This window comes from Rhinatrema bivittatum, chromosome 9 (genome assembly GCF_901001135.1).
Source record: "Rhinatrema bivittatum chromosome 9, aRhiBiv1.1, whole genome shotgun sequence".
NCBI classification, from domain to species: domain Eukaryota; kingdom Metazoa; phylum Chordata; class Amphibia; order Gymnophiona; family Rhinatrematidae; genus Rhinatrema; species Rhinatrema bivittatum.
Window position 1 is genome coordinate 79,422,635 of NC_042623.1, and position 19,934 is coordinate 79,442,568.

Below are 19,934 nucleotides of genomic sequence, written 5' to 3' on the forward strand. Positions count from 1 at the left end.
GATGAATGCACGCCCGCCGGCGAAGGTGAGTGAATGAATGCACGCCGGTACGCGCCGGCGGGCATGCATTCATCCAGGCGTGAACCGGCGGGCGTGCATTCATTCACTCACCTTCGCCGGCGGGCGTGCATTCATCCAGGCGGAGGGAGCCAACGGGCGGGCATTCATCCAGGCGGAGGGAGCCGGCGGCGAAAGTGGCTTCCAGCAGCCCCCGCCGGCGGTGAATGAATGCACGCCTATGTACGCCTGTGCGTGCAATTTTGGCACTCAAGGCATGACGTCCACGACGTTTGACGTCATGGCGTGTGATGTCGGTGTTCGCTAATGCACTGCCTTGAGACGCTCTAATGCATTTATTCACCTTCGCCGGCGGGGGCAGGGGAGCCAAAGCTGCTTCCAGCAGCCCCCGCCGGCGAAGGTGAATGAATGCAATTAGAGCGCTCAAGGCAGTGCATTAGCGAATGCCGACGTCACATGCCGTGACGCCAAACGTCGTGACGTCACGCCTTGAGCGACCAAATTGCACGCCCAGGCGCACATTCATTCACCTTCGCCTGCTGGGGCTGCTGGAAGCCGCTTTCGCCGCTGGCTGCCCCCGGGAGGCAAGGGAGCTGCAATGCGTGCCTCAGGAGGAGGAGGAGAGAGAGAGAGAGGACTGTTCAAAGAAAATTCACATGCAGTAAGTTTACTTTTATTACACTTATTCACTTTGTTTTAATTTTCGCCCATGCGCCTTGCTTCGGGAGGGGGGAGAGAGGTACCTGTCATTTCAAACGTCATTTGAAATGACAGGTACCAGCGCACCCAGGATACTGTATAGGCGCTGTATAGCGCTCTATACAGTAAAATGGATTGCGCGGGCTTAACGCTTCACGGACGCTTCTTGGACGCGGCTTGCATTTGCATGCTATTTAAATACAGTATCGAGCGGTAGGTGATCCGAACTGTGCGTGCGGCAAACGCGGATGCGCCCGGCCCTAACGCACCTCTTTCTACCGCTCCTTACTGTATCGGCCTGCTAGTAACTTAATTTTGTGTCCCCTGGTCTTTGTACTTTTTGAAAGAGTAAACTGATTAATGTTTACTCATTTTATTCCATTCATTCTTTTAGAAACCTCTATCATATCTCCTCTCAACCATCTTTTCTCCAAGCTGAAGAGTCCTAAGCTCTTTAGCCTTATAGGGTAATCAATCCATCCCTTTTTCATTTTGGTTATCCTTCTCGGTACCTTTTGTAATTCTGCTATATCTTTGTTGAGATGTGGTGACCAGAACTACACAAAGTACTCAAGATGAGGACATAACAAATTGTAATACGGAGGCTTTATGATATTCTCTGTTTTATTCTCCATTAATTTTCTGATAATTCCTAGCATTGTACTTGCTTTCTTGGTTGCTGCTGCTGTAGCAGAAGATTTCAACGTATTATCAACTATGACGCCTAGATCCTTTCCCTAAGTAGTGACTCCTAATGTTGACTCTTGCATTGTGTAGCTATAATTTGGGTTACTCTTCCCTAAGTGCATCACTTTACACTTGTCTACATTAAATTTCATTTGCATGCCCAGTCTCCCAGTTTTGCAAGTTCCTCTTGCAATTTCTCACAATTCTCTGGTGATTTAACAACTTTGAATAATTTTGTGTCATCGGCAAATTTGATCATCTCCTTCGTTCTCATTTCCAGTTCATTTATAAATATATTAAAAAACAGTGGTCCCAGAAGAGATCCCTGGGGCATTCCATTATTCACCTTTCTCATTGGGAAAATTTACCATTTGGCACTGCTCTCTGGGGGACAGTTCTTTTATCCAGTTCGCAATCCACAATAGGACATGATTTTTTATTTCCTAAGAAGTCACTTATGAGGGACTTTGTCAAATGCTTTCAATTGGCTCAACTTTATCGACATGCTTGTTTACACCCTCAAAATAATGTAGCAGATTGGTGAGGCAAGACTTCCCTTGGCTAAATTCATGTTGGATTTGTCCTATCTATATGTTCAGCAATTTTGTTATTTATTTATTTTTATTTAAAAACTTTTCTATACTGTTGCTAAGTTAAATACCATCGCAACGGTTTACATGTAGGCACAGATTTAATGTAGGTAAAAGTGTACTATAGTACATTCTAACATAGGGGTGGGCAAGTCCGGTCCTCAAGGGATGCAAACCAGTCGGGTTTTCAGGATACCCCTAATGAATATGCATGAAATAGATTTGCATACAACTGAGGCAGTGTGTATGCAGGTCTCTCTCATGCATATTCATTAAGGATATCCTGAAAACCCGACTGGTTTGCAGCCCTCGAGGACCGGAATTGCCCACCCCTGTACAGGTGCCGTCAAAGTTTCGGTTACAATATATCATTAGACATAGTCATTTAGCGAGGTAGTTCATGACCAATTGTACCAAGGTACTTACACCGGTAGTTTTATCACTTATAGTTATGCTTTATTGTGGTGTAGAAATCATAGACTAATCTACTGTACAGTCTTAAGGACTGTGTGTCGGTGCCTTTCTGTCTTTTCCCAAATAATTTCTCTCTATTCTCCTGTCTCTTTGTAAAATGCTTGTTTAAAAAGCCTTGTTTTTAAACTTTTCTTAAATGTCTTGAGATCACTTTGCAGTCTGATCTCTGGAGGCATTGTGTTCCATATTATGGGTCCTGCTAGTGATAGGGCTCTTTCTCTCACTTGGGTCAGTCTTGCTGTTTTAACAGATGGAATGGTTAGGAGTGCTTTATTTGCTAATCGGAGGTTCCTTTGTGGAGTGTGTACCCGAAATGCTGTGTTTAATCAATCTGATTTCTCATCATAAATTAGTTTGTGAATGATACATAGGGTTTTGTATTTAATTCTGTGCTCAATTGGTAGCAATGTAACTGCTAGGGTTTCAGTTATATGGTCCCTCCTTCTTTTTCTGGTGAGTATTCTAGCTGCTGAGTTCTGAAGTATTTGCAGTGGTCTTAATGTTGTATTAGGTAGTCCTAACATAAGGGCAATTCAGTTATCTGTGCTGGAGAAAATTAGTGCCTGTAGTATTGTTCGGAAGTCCTTTTGAGTTAGTAGTGGTTTAAGTTTTCTTAGTACGATGAGTTTTGCATAACCTTCCTTTACTTTTAGTGATATGTGTTGTTTCAGATTTATGATAGTTTCTACTATTTTGCCTGGCTCAAGCGTCAGACACACTGGTCTATAGTTTCCTGGATAACCCTTTGATCCCTTTTTAAAAATTGGTGTTACATTGGCAACACTTCAATGTTCAGATACCATAAACAATTTTAATGACAGCTTACAAATTTCCAATAGCAGATCTGTAATTTCAGTTTCCAGTTCTTTCAGCACTCTGGGATTTATTCCATCTGGTCCAGGTGATTTGCTACTCTTTAGTTCGTCAATTTGTCCTAGTACAGGTCCAGGTTCACTGAGATTTATTTCACTTCCTCTGAATCATCACCTTTGAATATCATTTCTGGCATGGGTATCTCTCCCTAATGCATGCGAAAAGCACTGTAACGCATGGTGTGATGCTAATTTTTAAAAGGGGAGGGACTGGGCATAGTCGGGGGCAGGAATTTTGTAAAAGTGTCCTGGCTTCGCAAAGTGCGAAGCCATAACACACAATATCACAATTTTAATGCCAAAAATAACTACACCTTTTTCATTAGCATTAAGCTGTGCAATATGCCCATGCGATTTTTTCGCAAAAAATGTTTTGGGCATTTTTAGAGAGAGCGAGCGCCTGGTAGATAGGCGCTCTCTCTCTCTCAGTGTTGAAATGAGCACTTTGTCACATTATTGTGGTATTATTGCAAAGTGTGAAAAGTTAATGCATTTTGTGGTAATACCTATGTGACGTGCTAAGGTAACGCACATTGCGATAAATAGGCTACTACCATAAAACACACCCCTTGTTATATCGCATGTGATATTTACCGCTTTTTGATAAATCTAGGCCTTATTTATATCCAAACGAGTCACCCAAAAATTGTTTCTAACAGGCATAGAAAAATAGAATAAATATTTAAGAAAAATATATAAGGACCATTATTGTTGCGATCCCCCTGCTGCTGCGCTACAGGAGGTCTCTTACCTTCCTCCAGAGGCCGCTCTGAAGCCAGGGCCTCGCCTGTGTTCCACCCGGGACTTGCTCCAGGGCCTGAGAGGCCTAGCTGTGCCTGTGGCTTGCATGCCTCTGCGTTTGGACTTCCTGGTTTCCAGCCACGCCCGTTTCCCTAGGGGCTGGCCCGCAGCTCTCTACCCCAGTTATAGGACCAGCGGTGGGCGGTCCTGGCAAGCTCCTCCCAGGGAGTTGCCTTCTACCTCCAGTATTTAAGGACTTCCTTTTCTTTTGCAACTGGCCTTGGATCTGAGCATTACAGTCGCCTGTAACCTAGCTGATCCAGGTCCTCCATGTCTTCTTGGCGCCTTGTCCTGTCTCTGCCTGATGTTCCTGATGTCTTCGTGTCTCTGCCTTGACCTTCGTCCTCGTCTGGTTCCTGAGCCTTCTGTCCTGTTGGGCCCTGGAGTGGCCAACAGGAGGGATTCGTCCCACGGGCTCTTGAGCTTCTGCCAGCCGAAGGGGCTTCGGATGTGAGTATCCCAGCATCGGAGTTCCCGCTTGCCTGGACCTTTCCTTCTTGCTTCAGCCCTTGCCCTGATGTCTTCAGTGTCTTGCTTCAGCCTGTCTTGGATGTCTGCTTCAGCCCCCGTCTGACGTCTTCTGTATAAGGACTCTGTCTGCCCTCGCCTCTGTCCGGCCTGCTGCCCATTGCCGTTCCCTGCGGTGGGTCCGAAAGGGCCGGGAACAGTCGGAGGACCGTTCATTAGTCAACTTCCCCGGGTTGGCTACCATGGGCATGCAGGTCCGGCTGAGGGTCGGACTCCCTGCTTCTGTTCCTGCCTGCCTGGCTCACCATGCCTGCTCAGCTCACCTCCCACGGTGTGGCTTGGGGCTCCTCCTTGAGTCCTGCCGTGGCCCAAGGGCTCACCACCCGCCCGAGACGACCGCGCCCGCACGCGCTCGTAACAATTATATTAAGCACTCTTGGTCTTGAAACCTTCATTGCTTTTTATTTAATCATCAATTCGAAATTCAGATATTTTTTAAGTTTTGTTTTTTTGCAAATAAAATAAGGAAAAGCAAACACTTATCTTTGGCCTTTTTTTTTGGTATGAAAATTCCAACAGTCCCAGCATGCGCCGTGTTTTGAGGTGAAAGCTCTGCATCAGGGGATTGTCTTAAGTCACATCAACACTGAAATAAAAAGAGAGCAATGGTACTGAATACTAGCTCATAGCCCAACAAGTAAAGCAGCATACACACTGTTCATTTGAAGCTCCAAATGTTCCATGGGTTCTAGTCCAACCCTGGAAATGCTTAGAAATTGAAACTTGTCAATTATTTACATTAAACTTCATATTGGCTCAATCAAAAGAGGATACATGATGTCACTAGTTGCCAAAAACAAAAAAAGCAGTTCAGATTGTAAATGTTCAAATCAAAGAATACCAATCGATCTCAGTGTTTAAACCACAAGGAGCAACTGAATTTAAATGAAAAACCCAAAATTGTTCTCTAAAATTAAGCTTGGCTTCTAGATTTAAATGGCGATCAGGTCTTACTTTTTCTATAATCCACCATTGCAGATTCAAGAAAACGTGTAATTTTTCAATGCAGTGAGCAACTAATGAGGCTTGTAATTTCCTTGTAGACAAGCACCTTTTATGTTCTAAAAAACACAATTTAACGATATGTTTAGTACTTCCAATATATAAAAGATTGCAAGGATAACAAATGGCATAGGCTACATTTTTAGAAGTACAATTAGTCTGTCCCTTCATTCAAAAAGTACGGCCAGAGGAAGGATCCTGCCATGATGATAGTGAAGTTGTAAAAACCCACATTGAGAAATTGCCACATGGAGCATGTCCAAATGAATTTGATAGTGATATAATCATCTAGAACAGAATACTTAGATTTTACCAATACATCTTTTAAATTTCTTCCTCTTGAATAAGCAATTAAAGGTTGATCATAAAAAACTGATGTATTAGAATAACGGATGATACAAAACAGGCGATTTATTTTTCTTTGTTAACATAAGAACATGCCATTCTGGATCAGACCAAGGGTCCATCAAGCCCAGCATCCTGTTTCCAACAGTGGCCAATCCAGGCCATAAGAACCTGGCAAGTACCCAAAAACTAAGTCTATTCCATGTTACCATTGCTAGTAATAGCGGTGGTTATTATCTAAGTCAACTTAATTAATAGCAGGTAATGGACTTATCCAATCCTTTTTTAAACACAGCTATACTAACTGCACTAACCACATCTTCTGGCAACAAATTCCAGAGTTTAATTGTGCGTTGAGTGAAAAAGAACTTTCTCCGATTAGTTTTAATAGAAGCCATTGCCTATGAGCATGTAAAACTCTCTTAAAGGCAGGTTTAATAATATGCATGGGATAGCCCCATTGTAACAATCTAGAGCAGAGATCTCTTGCCTGTATAATGAAGTCTTCTTTACTTAAACAGATTCTGTGCAAATGTAAAAATTATCCAGTCAATAAATTTGAACGTAATATGTAAGAATGGAAGCTGTCGAAATGAAAGTTATTGCAATCAATAGGTTTCCTATATACATTAGTTGTCAATCTATTTCTTTTTTTTTTTTAATAAGAATATCTAAAAAAGGTAAGCATTCTATATGATATGACATAGTAAATTGCAAATGAGAATCCAAAGGGTTGAGCTATTGTAAAAATAAATTTAACTCCTCCACACTGGCTTGCCACAAGGAAAAAATATCATCTATATATCATGACCAACCAACAATGTTGTTAAAAAAAGATAAAAATGATTCTTCAAAATTTGAAGATTAGCTACACTGGGGGCCATTGTTGCCCCCATAGCTATACCGTGTTTCTGCAGATCAAAAAAATCTTTAAATAAAAAATAGTTCTTATACAAAGCAACTCTGGCAAGTTTTTTTTTTTTAATTTTATTTTTATTGAATTTTCAACAACAAATATTGAAACAAAGTTCTCAGCAAAATACAGAAACAAATTACTCTTAGAATTCTTCTCTCTTGAGTTATTTTTGTTATGTTCGGAAAAGCTCGTACTAATTGACCATGGAATTGCTGCAACTGATTAAGAAAAAACAACCGCAGTACAGAGTCTCTCTCAGAAATGAAAGTAAATGTCACCAAAAGAGTTGCTCTGGTTTCTATAGGCATATCATAAGACATTTCCAACATTGCTGTTAAATTCACAGATGGCTCAGGATCTTGACCTTGTATTTCATTTTTCTCATTCTTCTCATCCTTAAATGTTAGATATTGCCGGTATGGCAGACTCAGGAAATTTCAAAATGTTGACTAAATAATTTTTGAAGAGGTCTTTAGAGGATACTAATCTTGATTTTGGGAAATTCAAAAACCTCAAATTAGGCCTTCTCATCTGATTTTCAATAAACTCCATTTTATTCACATATAAACTCTCTAATTTTATGAGATTACTTTGCACCTCTTTTAACACTCTTTATTTCGAGATCCATTTCCTTCAAAGTTGTTTCCACGCAGGTAATTTTATTATCTAGACTCTGAACCTTACTTGCATTTTCCTTTAACGTCATTGTTAAGGTATTTATAGATTTGTCCATAGATGTTAAGACTTTCCAGATTTCTTCCAATGTGATTTTAGGAGGTCTGGTCATAGCAGCATTATACATTGCGTGTATAACTGGAACTTTTACTCCTACCTCTAGAAGGTCTCTCCCTCCGTCATCTTCATCACGCCTTGCCTCCTCCCTTGGGCCCGTAGAGCCCTGAATCGGGCTCTCTGAAGAAAACAGTGTTCCGCCATCTCTTCTCGGGCTTCAGAGGTCTTTAAGGCAGCTTGTCTCTCCGGCGTTTTAGTTAGTTCTTCCTCCTCTGATCTTCTAGGCGTTCCAAACAGCGGCTTTGGAGTTGTTGGTGCACTGGGACTGAGGGATGTTTCCTCTGCCAGGCTGTTTGGCATCTGCTGCTCGCCGTAATCGCCAGCGGTTCCTCCCTCTGGCATTGTGTAGGTGGGCCTCGCAAACACTTCTTCAATCTGCGGTTGTCTTGCATCGAGGATCGTGGTAGAAGTAATATTTTCTCTAACTTTCACCTTTCTTTTTGTGTGAGGCATCTTTAAAAGAGAAAATTACCCAGTAAGAAAAGGAAAGAGGCTTTAGTCAGAGATTTTCCCGTGGAGCCGAGGTGCTTGCGTGGAGTCTATGCGGCAGCCCAACTCTGGCAAGTTTTATAACAAAAAAATTTGGAATGCGATAAAGTCTTGGTCTTTGATCTAGAAGATTATGATTTTTTTTTTTTTCCAAAATAGTTTATTAAGCGGTCAAATAAGGCATGACATCAAAACCTGTTGAAACATTACAGCTGGGAAATACTGAATATACATGGGAAATACAAAATACAGACAGGCAATTAACAGAGATAATGATACAAAGAGTATACTTCACATTATTGTCACCAGCATTCCCAACCTGCTCGTTGACCCCCCATTTTCTTTTTCCTCCTCCCTCAACAGTAGAACCACCCTTAAACTCCCCTCACTTCCCCCCTACCCGAACCCCAACTGTAACCCTATCCCCTGCTGTGCCGCCCTTCCGAAGCATTAAAGATATAAAAATATAGAAAGAAACAAGTTTCTAGTGAGAAACTATACCCGGTGTCCCATTACACCCCAATTATGGGGTTAGGCATACCCCTAATATACTAGTACAGCACAATTGAAGTACACCCCTGCCCTCGACCCGCCATCTGTTGATATGCTGGAAAACCATCTCAAGCCACGGTTAGAAAAGGGAATAAACGTTGAGTAGATGCAGGTAATGAACCGTGGAACTTCTGCCAAATGTCCCTGAAAAGGATCTTCTTCTTGGGGGATGCAGTCACATACAAGGATCCATATTCCATTTGAAATAAATGAGACATCTGCGTAGACCACAGGGTACGGTCAGGTGGAGTAGCTTCGATCCACTTTAATAAAATACACTTTTTAATAATCAAACATGCTTTCGAAAAGAACATAATATTTTCGTGGTTTAATGAGGATTCACCTATATCAACATTTAATAAACAAAAAGCTCTAGACCATTCAATCGGAACACCAAAAAGGGTAGACAATAACATCCGAATTTGGTCCCAAAAAGATTGAATTAAAGTACATTCCCACATAATATGTATGAATGTGGCAAGCTCTGCATTGCATTTCGAACAAAGTGGAGAAGGTGACAGTCCCATATGGAAGGCAGCTTGTGGGGTATATACTACCCTATGGAATATCCTCCCTTGCAATTCTCGCAAAGCCACATTATTTGTTACCTTAAACATGGCCAGATACCCATCACGCAACATAGGGACATCAAGCTCTTCTGGGATATCCTTCTGCCATTTCGGAAGCAGAGTATCCAGTACTAAATATGATGTAATATTTTGGCAATATTTATATAAAAGGGAAAGCGAGCCTTGCTTGGTATGATATAGCTTAAGGAGAAATAAGTATGCGGGACTGTCCAGCGGTTTGCTTACCTTCTTCCACAATTGTCGAACATAAGCACAGACCTGACCATAATACAAAAAGTGAGTATGCTGCAGGCCCATCTGCAACCGCAATTCCTCAAAAGATTTAAGTTTCCCAGTAACAGAGTCACAGACGCTCCCCAAAGTCGATTGCTCCACAGATAGTGACGTATTCCTAAAAAGTATATCGAACGGAGGAGTAAAAGGGTTGTTAAACAACGGATACTGAGAAGACAAGTGTGAGGGTAATTGCAATAAGGCTCTCAGCGCCACCCAAGCCCGTCGTACTGTAAACACCAATTGAGCTGATAAGCCCAATTGGAGAATTTCCTTTTTAGATAAGTGTAAAATCAATTTAGGATCTACCGGACGGCAAATATCTAGAATCAAAGAATAATCAGAGTACTCAGAAGTCCCATATATCCAATCCCCTAAAAACCGTAAATTAGCCGCCCAGGCATATAATTTGAAATCCGGCAAATTGAGGCCCCCTTTTTCTTTAGGTGCTACCAAAGTTTTATATGCCAGACGCGCCCTCTTGCCTTTCCATAAAAAATAGGCAATGTCCCGTTGAAGGCGTTTTAAATCTGCTTCCAACAAGTACATGGGCATCATAAGCAGCAGGTAAAGTAGCTTGGGAGCAATAATCATCTTAACGACCATCACTCGACCATGCAGAGACAGGGGAAAGTTCCGCCAAGCTTGCAATTTCCCTCGGAGTTTATCCAATAAAGGTGGGATATTCACCCGGTACCACTGATTAGTACTTCTATGAATCTGCACCCCCAAATATTTGATTTTGTCACCCGCCCATTTAACAGGAAAGCCTACCCAGGTAGATTCCAAAGTGCCCGTGATATCCAATGCTTCTGTCTTGTCTAAGTTCAATTTGAAGCCAGAGGCCCCTTGGTAAGCAGCAAAAAGCTGTAAAGCAACAGGCAGCGATTCTCTGGCATTAGTCAAAAGCAGTAATAAATCATCAGCAAAAAGCAATGTCTTGTGGACATGATGACCAACGGGGATTCCCGCAATGTCTGTATGGGAGCGAAGGGCTATGGCTAAGGGTTCCACAGATAAAATGAATAGAAGTGGGGACAATGGGCATCCCTGCCGGGTCCCTCTACGTAATGAGAATTCTTGAGACAGGGAGCCATTCACCAAGATCCTAGCAGTCGGATTCGTATATAGTAAAGAGACATACGCAAGAAACTCCCCCCTAATTCCAAATTTCCATAGGGTCTGTTTTAAGAAAAGCCACTCGACCCTATCAAAAGCTTTTTCCGCGTCGCATGCCACTAATAAGGGCTCCAGCAAAGACCTATTTACGCACGCTTCCAAAGCACAAAGCACTCTATGGATATTCACAGATGCCCTTCTGCCTTTAACAAACCCAACTTGATCTTTGGCTATAATCAGGGGCATAATACCTTTTAAGCGATTAGCCAATATTTTCGCATAAATTTTAATATCCAAGTTTAATAAAGATATTGGCCTTATGATTTTTAAAGATTTTTAAAGATTGAATGTCTAAGGTGAACAAATAACTTGAAGTCATATAAAAATTAAATGTCTCTAATTTAGATAACATTTGTGTCATATCCCGAAAATAAGATTTAGCAGATTGAACTGCCTTCTGTAAAACAGAATCAACAAAAATTGATAGAGGTTCTAAAAGAGACTGAACAGACAAGACTATTGGGCGACCCAGTGGATTGATCAAGGTTTTATGCATTTTAGGTATTGTATAGAAAACAGGAATATTAGGATGTTTTTGTAATAAAAAAGTCCTTTCACAACTGGTCAAGAAATCAAAATCTTTTTCTTCATCCAAAATAGTATCTCATATGAAGGATCTGCTTATAACTTTTCATAGAATGTTGGGTCAGATAATTGTCTACTGGCTTCAATTTCATATTGTAGGCTACTTTTTATAACTATGCCACTATATTTATTTATTTATTTTGTGTTTTTCTATACCGGCATTCGCGAAGGGTATCACATCATGCCGGTTTACAATTAACAAAGGGGTGTAAGAAGAATAAACAATAATAACAATAACAGGTGCATAACGAAGAACCTTTCAGTTACAATAAACATTGCAGTTACAATAAAACAGGGAAATACACAACTGGGAGCAGTGAAAAGTCGATAGGAAATTAACAGAAGGAGCACATTTACAAATTTATGGAATTTACTAAGTAATTGAATATCTCAATGATGATGTTCATCATGGTAAGGTAAGGTCGGAGAGTCGGTTAATGGTAAGTTAAAGGTTCAGTTGGGGTCTGGGAAGGCTTTCTTAAATAACCACGTTTTGAGTCTTTTCCTGAATGTTGGAAGGCAGGGTTCCTGTCGCAGATCCGGTGGAATGGAGTTCCATAGAGGAGGTCCTGCAGTGGAGAAGGCCCTGTCTCTGAAGGTTATATGCTGAGAAGTTTTGGAGGGTGGCACCTGTAGAGATTCTCTATAGGACTCTCTGATGGGTCTGGAGGAGGTATATTTTCTGAAAGGGATTTGTAGGTTAAGCGGAGAGTGTTGATGGATATCTTTGTAGATCAAGGTGATGGACTTATATATGATTCTATAGTGAATTGGCAGCCAATGTAGGTCTTTGAGAATGGGAGATATGTGATCTCTTCTTCTTGTCAATATTCTCGCCGCTGTATTTTGAACCATCTGAAGAGGTTTAGTGTGAGAAGAGGGGAGACCTAATAAAATAGAGTTGCAATAATCTAGCTTAGAGAAGATTATTGCTTGGAGGATAGTTCTGTAGTCGTGCAAGTGGAAAAGTGGTTTCATTCTTTTTAAGACATGCAGTTTATGAAAGCAGTCCTTGGTAGTTTGGTTAATAAATGGTTTTAGGTTTAGCCGATTATCAATGATAGCTCCTAGGTCTCTAACTTGAGGTGTTTGTAGGTTGGCTGGTGGATTTGTGAAGTTACTGTTTTCCGGAGATATGAGTAGGAGTTCGCTTTTTGAAGAGTTTAGGATTAAGTTTAGACTGGAGAGGAGGCTGTTGATTTCTAGAAGGCACTTTTCCCAGAATTCTAGCGTTTTTGTAAGGGATTCTTTAAGGGGAATGATGATCTGGACATCATCGGCGTATAGAAAGTGTTTTAGGTTCAGTTTGGTTAACAATTGGCAGAGAGGGAGGAGGTAAATGTTAAAGAGCGTGGGTGAGAGGGAGGAGCCCTGGGGAACTCCTAGAGAGGAAGGATAACGCTGTGATTCTTTGTTGTGTATTTTAACCTTGTAGCCTCTGTTGCCAAGGAAAGTTTTGAACCAGGCCAGTGCCGTGCCTGTTATGCTGATGTTAGCTAACTGATTTAGGAGGATGGGGTGGTTAACTGTATCAAATGCTGCAGAGAGGTCCAAGAGGATCAGAAGGTAGGCATGACCTTTATCGAGACCCATGATGAGGTGATCTGTCAGTGATATGAGTAGTGATTCAGTACTTAATGATTTTCGGAAGCCATATTGAGTAGGGAACAGGATTTTGTGGTCTTCGAGGTAGTCTGATAATTTGGTGTTAACTAATTTTTCCATTACGTTGGCTAAGAAAGGGAGATTGGACCTTTGTCTGCAGGTTTTATGACCAAAGTGTCATCTTTTGTCAAAGATTGAACAGCTTCCCATTCAGATTTTGAGAGATTGTAAAATATCTTTTCTTTTTGTTCTAATAATCTAAGATCTCTAAGAACAAGCTCCATAAAGATTTTTATAGCAAGATCAATAGGACCCCCTGGTAACCACATAGATTTAGGAGACACTATTGAGATATCCATCTTATCCGAAGGATGATAAAAAAGGAACAATTGTATTTGAAGTAGCAGAAAAATTTGTATAAATCAATACGACAGTGAAACGGATCATATATATAAGTAGGAATGAAGTACAATCCTTTTTCCAAGACTAGCATTTGCTTAGAAGACACACACACTCTTACCACAGAGGTTTCAAAACAGCTGACCTGGATTTTGTCTGAATTGTGATCTCTCTGACATCTTCCTCGGTGAATACCAAATCAAAGAATTCATTTAGTCTTTCTGCTATGGCCTTGTCATCCCTAAGTGCCCCTTTTACACGTTGATCATCTAATGGTCCAACTGACTCCCTCGCAGGCTTTTTACTTCAAATTTACTTGTAGAAGTTTTTATTATGAGTTTTTGCTTCATGCAAGATTCTTTTCAAATTCTCTCTTTGCCTTCCTTATTAAGGGGTAGATTTTAAAAAATAGCGCGATCGCGTACTTTTGTTTGCGCACCAGGCGCAAACAAAAGTACGCTGGATTTTATAAGATGCACGCATAGCCGCGCGTATCTTATAAAATCCGGGATCGGCGTGCACAAGGCTGCCGATTTTGGGCAGCCTGCGCATGCCGAGCCGCACAGCCTGCCTCCGTTCCCTCCGAGGCCGCTCCGAAATCGGAGCGGCCTCGGAGGGAACTTTCTTTCGCCCTCCCCTCACCTTCCCCTCCCTTCCCCTACCTAACCCACCCCCCGGCCCTATCTAAACCCCCCCTACCTTTATCCATGGATTTACGCCTGCCAGAGGCAGACGTAAATCCGCGCGCGCCAGCGGGCTGCTGGCGCACCAAGACCCGACCCGGGGGCTGTTCTGGAGGGCGCAGTCACGCCCCCGGGCTGAAACCACGCCCCCGGGCCCGCCCCCCCAAACGCCGCATCACACCCCCGAAACGCCGTGTCATTTGGCGACGCCCTCAACACGCCCCCTTAAAAAAGCCCTGGGACTTACGTGCGTCCCGGGGCTCTGCGCGCGCCGGCGGCCTATGCAAAATAGGCGCGCCGGCGCGCGAGGGCCCTGCTCGCGTAAATCCGGCCGGATTTACGCGAGCAGGGCATTTAAAATCCGCCCGTAATGATTTACATTTAACTTGCTAGTGCTTATGCTGTTTCCTGTTTTCTTCACTTTTTCCATTTCTTGAAAGATATTCTTTTAGATATTATTGCGTCTCTCACCTAACCTTTCAATCATGCCGGTAGTCGTTTAGCCTTCCTTCCACCTTTTCTAATGCATGGAATATATCTGGTCTGGGTTTCCCAGATGGTATTTTTAAACAACATCCATACCTAACCTAAACTCTTTACCTTTGCAATTGTACCTTTCAGTTTTTTACTTAACCATTTTCCTCATTTTTTTTCAGTCAGCTTTTTAAAAGTTAAATGCTGTTGCAGTAGATTTCTTTAGTGTCCTCCCTCCAGTTATTAAGTCAAATTTGAACATGTTCTGATCACTATTGCTAAGTGGCTCCTGCACTGTTACCTCTTGCACCAAATCCTGTGTTCCACTAAGGACTAGATCTAAAACAGTTTCCCCTTTTGTTGGTTCTTGTACCAGCTGCTCCATGATGCAGTCATGTATTTCATCCAAGATCTTTACCTATCTAGCATGTTCTGATGTAACTTTCATGCAGTCAATACTGGGAAGAGTGCGGGTGTGATGCAGGGGAGGTTTCTATTAATACAAAATCTAAATTTACAGAACTGGAGGTAAAGGATTTATACTGGGTTTGTTTTACATGTACATTGACAGGAATGGACCTCACTCTGGATGCTTTATGCACCTGTCTAGCAACAGAGTGTCCAGTAGTGCTGGGCCTGGATCACTGTAGTAAGCTGCCATGATATGGCCGCTTCAAAAAATCAGTTTAAGATGCAAGGGGGCTGGGGGTGGTGGAAGGGATAGGGTTGGGATGGGGATAGGAGGGGCCCTGAAGAGAAACATATTTTTTTAAAAACAGGAACCGGGAGCAGTGGAATGAGGCAGTAACCCCCAACCCTATTTTCTTTTTTTTTTTTTTAATTAAGATGCAGCCAATCTGAAGATGGGGCAGAAGGCTTGGCCCTACTGGGAATTCTTGTGGAAGGGTGGAGGGGAGTTTAGGGCCTGTAGGCCAGCAATCATCCCCCGCCCCCCTGGATGTCTATTTAACTTGCCTAATTCTTTGGAATATAGCTGCTTGTGTGTAACTGTAGCCGAATAACTTTTACATAACCAAAAGAATATCCAGTTATGTTTAAAGTTATCCTTCTAGCATTAGCTGATTAACCTTAATGGGGGATCTTCAGTGGGGCGTTTATCCAACTGAATAGCCAGGACAAGTTAACTGGCTAACCTTAGCCGAATAAGTTGTCCAACAAATTTCTACTAAATATTGGCCTCCTATATGTCTTGGGTCCAAATAAAAGCGACGTACCATGTAATCTGATATGCTGAGAACTGGTGAAAAAGCACATGGGGGTGAGTCAGTTAAGGCATATTTGGGGAGATGAAACAATAAGTAAACAGAAAAGGAAAGGGACCGAAGACCTGATTTACTAAAGCTCTGATCTCCACATCGAGACAGAAATATAAAAAGGCTTAGAAAATCAAGGGCGGAGTGAATAGTTTAGTGTGCACCAGAGGCAAAACATGGTTACCTTACTCGGCGCGGTGAGACCAATAGCAAAACCGCTATGCTGCTGCGCGGAGACAAAGTGCCCGGCCCCGCCTCCAGAAAGAAAAGGCGCGGCGTCCGGGTCACGCGGGGGTGGACGGAACTTCCGCAGCAGCAGGTCAGGGGTGTGGCACGCGATGTACATTGCCTCGGGTCAGGCTCTGGGCTTCGGACGTGTCTCGCAGTGGTGCAGCCATGTTTGTAGTGCTGTCTAGGGCGCTCGGGTTCTTCTGGCGGCGGAAAGAAGACGATGATCCCGAGGGGGTGCCTGCGCAAGGTATTCATTGATAGAGGTTGCCTTTTTTTTTTTTTATATCATTTTTCCCGGTGTAAACGCTTTTCGCGGAGCCGGAACATCAGATGCCTGCCGTTACATGCGCGGGACTGAAGGCGTTCTTGAATTGTCGCCGTTTTTGGTCGAGTATGTTCGGTGGCTAGTTTCCTGCCTTGGGTCCTTGGAGGGGGGAATGCCGCTGTTCCTGACAGACGTGCCATTGCTGATTTGGGACTCTTGTCTGGTCTGAGGGTGTCATGGTTTGGTACAGGGTTTGACCAGGGTGATTGAGCCCATCCGGTGCTTGGGGGGGTCATGGCGCCTGTTCCGGGGGCCCGCTGGGGCAAGACCTTGCAGCTCCGTGTGGGCGGAGATTAAAATATCGGCACCTGCCCAGCTGAAATTTTAATAAACGTTACGGACCGGACTACGTACCTAATTAGACTCGGAGAGTCAAATAAACATGCTGCGGGCTTTGCATTCAAATTGTGTTGTATTTTCTTTGTGTGTAAGTGGTGGAGTCCAGCAGGGCTGGGGTAGGGGCGCATTAGAGCCCAAAGGTGTCCCGGCTGCCCGGTTATAGTTGATATCTTGGTGGGCGAAGCAAACAAACAGTGAATCCCTATTTCTCACGGTTGATGTGGGAAAGCATTTGGCATGGTACACTGGCCTTTTTCATGTCATGGAAAAGGGTTTTGGAAAATATTTTGTCATGGCTGTGAAAATTATATTATAGGCCAGTCGCTTGTATTAAAGTGAATAGGGGTTACTCCAACAATTTTCAGGTTGAGGAGAACTGGACAAGGGTGCTTTGTGTCTCCCCTTCTATTTGCTTTATTTTTAGTCATTCACTAATAGAATAAGGAGCAACCATAATATATCAGGTTTTAGGGTGGGAGAGGATGAATATAAATTTATTTGTGGCTGACATTTTATTTACAATAACAAACCCAAAAGATCACTGAGCAGAATAGCAAGGGAAATGGGAGGCTTTAGGATTTTGGGGTTTAAAATTAACTGGGACAAATCAGAAATTTTGAATGTCATGTTCCAGTATTATGGAAAAATCTCTGAAAAAGGCTCATATTTACATGGATATCTTGTACAATTAAATATTTGATCACAATTGGGGGAAAAAGTTGAAGACTTTTATTTAAATTAATCTGTTTGATTCAAAAAATCTGTATGGATTTTGAAAAGTGGGAGAGACTGTGATTCTCCTGGCTTGGAACGTCAATATTGACTGTGTAAATGTAACATCAGGACTTGCTAGAGAAAGTTCCTGGATGTAATAAATGACTGATTCTTGGAGCAATTGGTTCAGGAACCAACAGGAGAGGGAGCTATTTTAGATTTAATTCTTAGTGGAACGCAGGATTTGGTGAGAGAGGTAACGGTGGTGGGCCCACTTGGTAATAGTGATCATAACATGATCAAATTTAAATTAATAACTGGAAGGGGGACAATAAGTAAATCTACAGCTCTAACACTAAACTTTCAAAAGGGAAACTTTAATAAAATGAGGAAAATAGTTACAAAAAAACCTGAAAGGTGCAACTGCAAAGGTTAAAAACGTTCAACAGGCATGGACATTGTTTAAAAATACAATCCTAGAGGCGCAGTCCAGATGTATTCCACGCATTAAGAAAAGTAGACGGAAGGCAAAACAATTATCGTCATGGTTAAAAGGTGAGGTGAAAGAGGCTTTTTAAGCCAAGAAAGCTTCTTCAAAAATTGGAAGAAGGATCCATCTGAAGAAAATAGGATAAAACATAAGCATTGTCAAATTAAGTGTAAAACATTGATAAGACAGACAAAGAGAGAATTTGAAATGAAGTTGGCCATAGAGGCAAAAACTCATAATAAACTTTTTTTTAAAAATATATCCGAAGCAAGAGAGAGTTAGTTGGACCATTAGATGACCGAGGGGTTAAAGGGGCTCTTAGGGAAGATAAGGCCATTTCAGAAAGACTAAATGAATTCTTTGCTTCCGTGTTTACTAATGAGTATGTTGGAGAGAACCAGTTCCGGAGATGGATTTCAAGGGTGATGAATCAGATGAACTAAACCAAATCACTATGAACTAGGAAGATGTAGTAGGCCAGATTGACAAACTAAAAAGTAGCAAATCACCTGGACCGGTTGGTGTGCATCCTAAGGTACTAAAGAAACTAAAAAATGAAATTTCTGATCTATTAGTTAAAATATGAAACCTATCATTAAAATCATCCATTGTACCTGAACACTGGAGGGTGGCCAATGTAATCCCAATATTTAAAAAGGGCTACAGGGGTGATCCGGGTAATTATAGACCAGTGAGCCTGACTTCAGTGCCGGGAAAGAAAGTGGAAACTTTTCTAAAGATCCAAATCGTAGAGCATATAGAAAGACATGGTTTAATGGAACACAGACAACATGGATTTACCCAAGGGAAGTCTTGCCTAACAAATCCCCTTTGTTTTTTTGAAGGGGTTAATAAACATGTGGATAAAGGTGAACAGGTAGATGTAGTGTATTTGGATTTTCAGAAGGCATTTGACAAAGTCCCTCGTGAGAGCCTTCTAAGAAAACTAAAAAGTCATGGGATAAGAGGCGATGTCCTTTCTTGGATTACAATCTGGTTAAAACACAGGAAACAGAGTAGGATTCAATGGTCAATTTTCTCAGTGGAAAAGGGTAAATAGTGGAGTGCCTCAGGGATCTGTACTTGGACCATTTTCCGTTAATAAACGGAAAATGTCATAATGCCTCTGTATCTCTCCATGGTGAGACCACACCTTGAATACTGTGTCAATTCTGGTCGCCGCATCTCAAAAAAGATATAGTTGCAATGGAGAAGGTACAGAGAAAGGCAACCAAAATGATAAAGGGGATGGAACAGCTCCCCTCTGAGGAAAGGCTGAAGAGGTTAGGGCTGTTCAGCTTGGAGAAGAGATGGCTGAGGGGGGGATATGATAGAGGTGTTTAAAATCATGAGAGGTCTTGAATGAGTAGATGTGAATCAGTTATTTACACTTTCGGATAATAGAAGGACTAGGGGGCATTCCATGAAGTTAGCAAGTAGCACATTTGACTAATCAGAGAAAATTCTTTTTTACTCAACACACAATTAAGCTCTGGAATTTGTTGCCAGAGGATGTGGTTAGTGCTGTTAGTATAGATGGGTTCAAAAAAAGGTTTGGATAAGTTCTTGGAGGAGAAGTCCATTAACTACTATTAATCAAGCTTATTTAGAGAATAGTCACTGCTATTAATTGCATCAGTAGCATGGGATCTTCTTGGTGTTTGGGTAATTGCCAGATTCTTGTGGCCTGGTTTGGCCTCTGTTGGAAACAGGAGGTTGGGCTTGATGGACCCTTGGTCTGACCCAGCATAGCAATTTATTATGTAATGTTCTTATGAAGGATTGTTGTAATCCAAAATGAATTTGCTTCCTAGGTTGAGAGATTTTTTCCAAACTCTCTATCAATTAATATTACGACTATTATGTTGAAAGCTTTGCAAAAAAGTTTTTTTATCCTAGGACAAGCAGGATGATAGTCCTCACATTTGGGTGACGACATCAGATGGAGCCCTGGTATGGAAAACATCTGTCAAGAGTTTCTAGAAACTTTTGGCTGGCACTGTGGGCC

The 19,934-nt window shown here is 42.0% G+C and overlaps 1 protein-coding gene across 4 annotated transcripts in view; it reads left to right on the plus strand.

The window, feature by feature from the left end:
• The first annotated feature begins 16,074 nt into the window (after positions 1 to 16,074).
• The window catches only part of MOV10L1 (Mov10 like RISC complex RNA helicase 1), a 546,310-nt gene continuing 542,450 nt past the window's right edge, over positions 16,075 to 19,934 (plus strand). For 3 of the 4 annotated variants that reach the window (XM_029617022.1, XM_029617023.1, XM_029617024.1), the window contains exon 1: positions 16,076 to 16,305. In XM_029617022.1, the coding sequence (XP_029472882.1) occupies positions 16,224 to 16,305 (82 nt within the window). In that variant the 5' untranslated portion in view covers positions 16,076 to 16,223. Of the gene's footprint in view, positions 16,306 to 19,934 lie in introns of all 4 variants that reach the window. The other variant, XM_029617025.1, reaches the window with a different exon arrangement.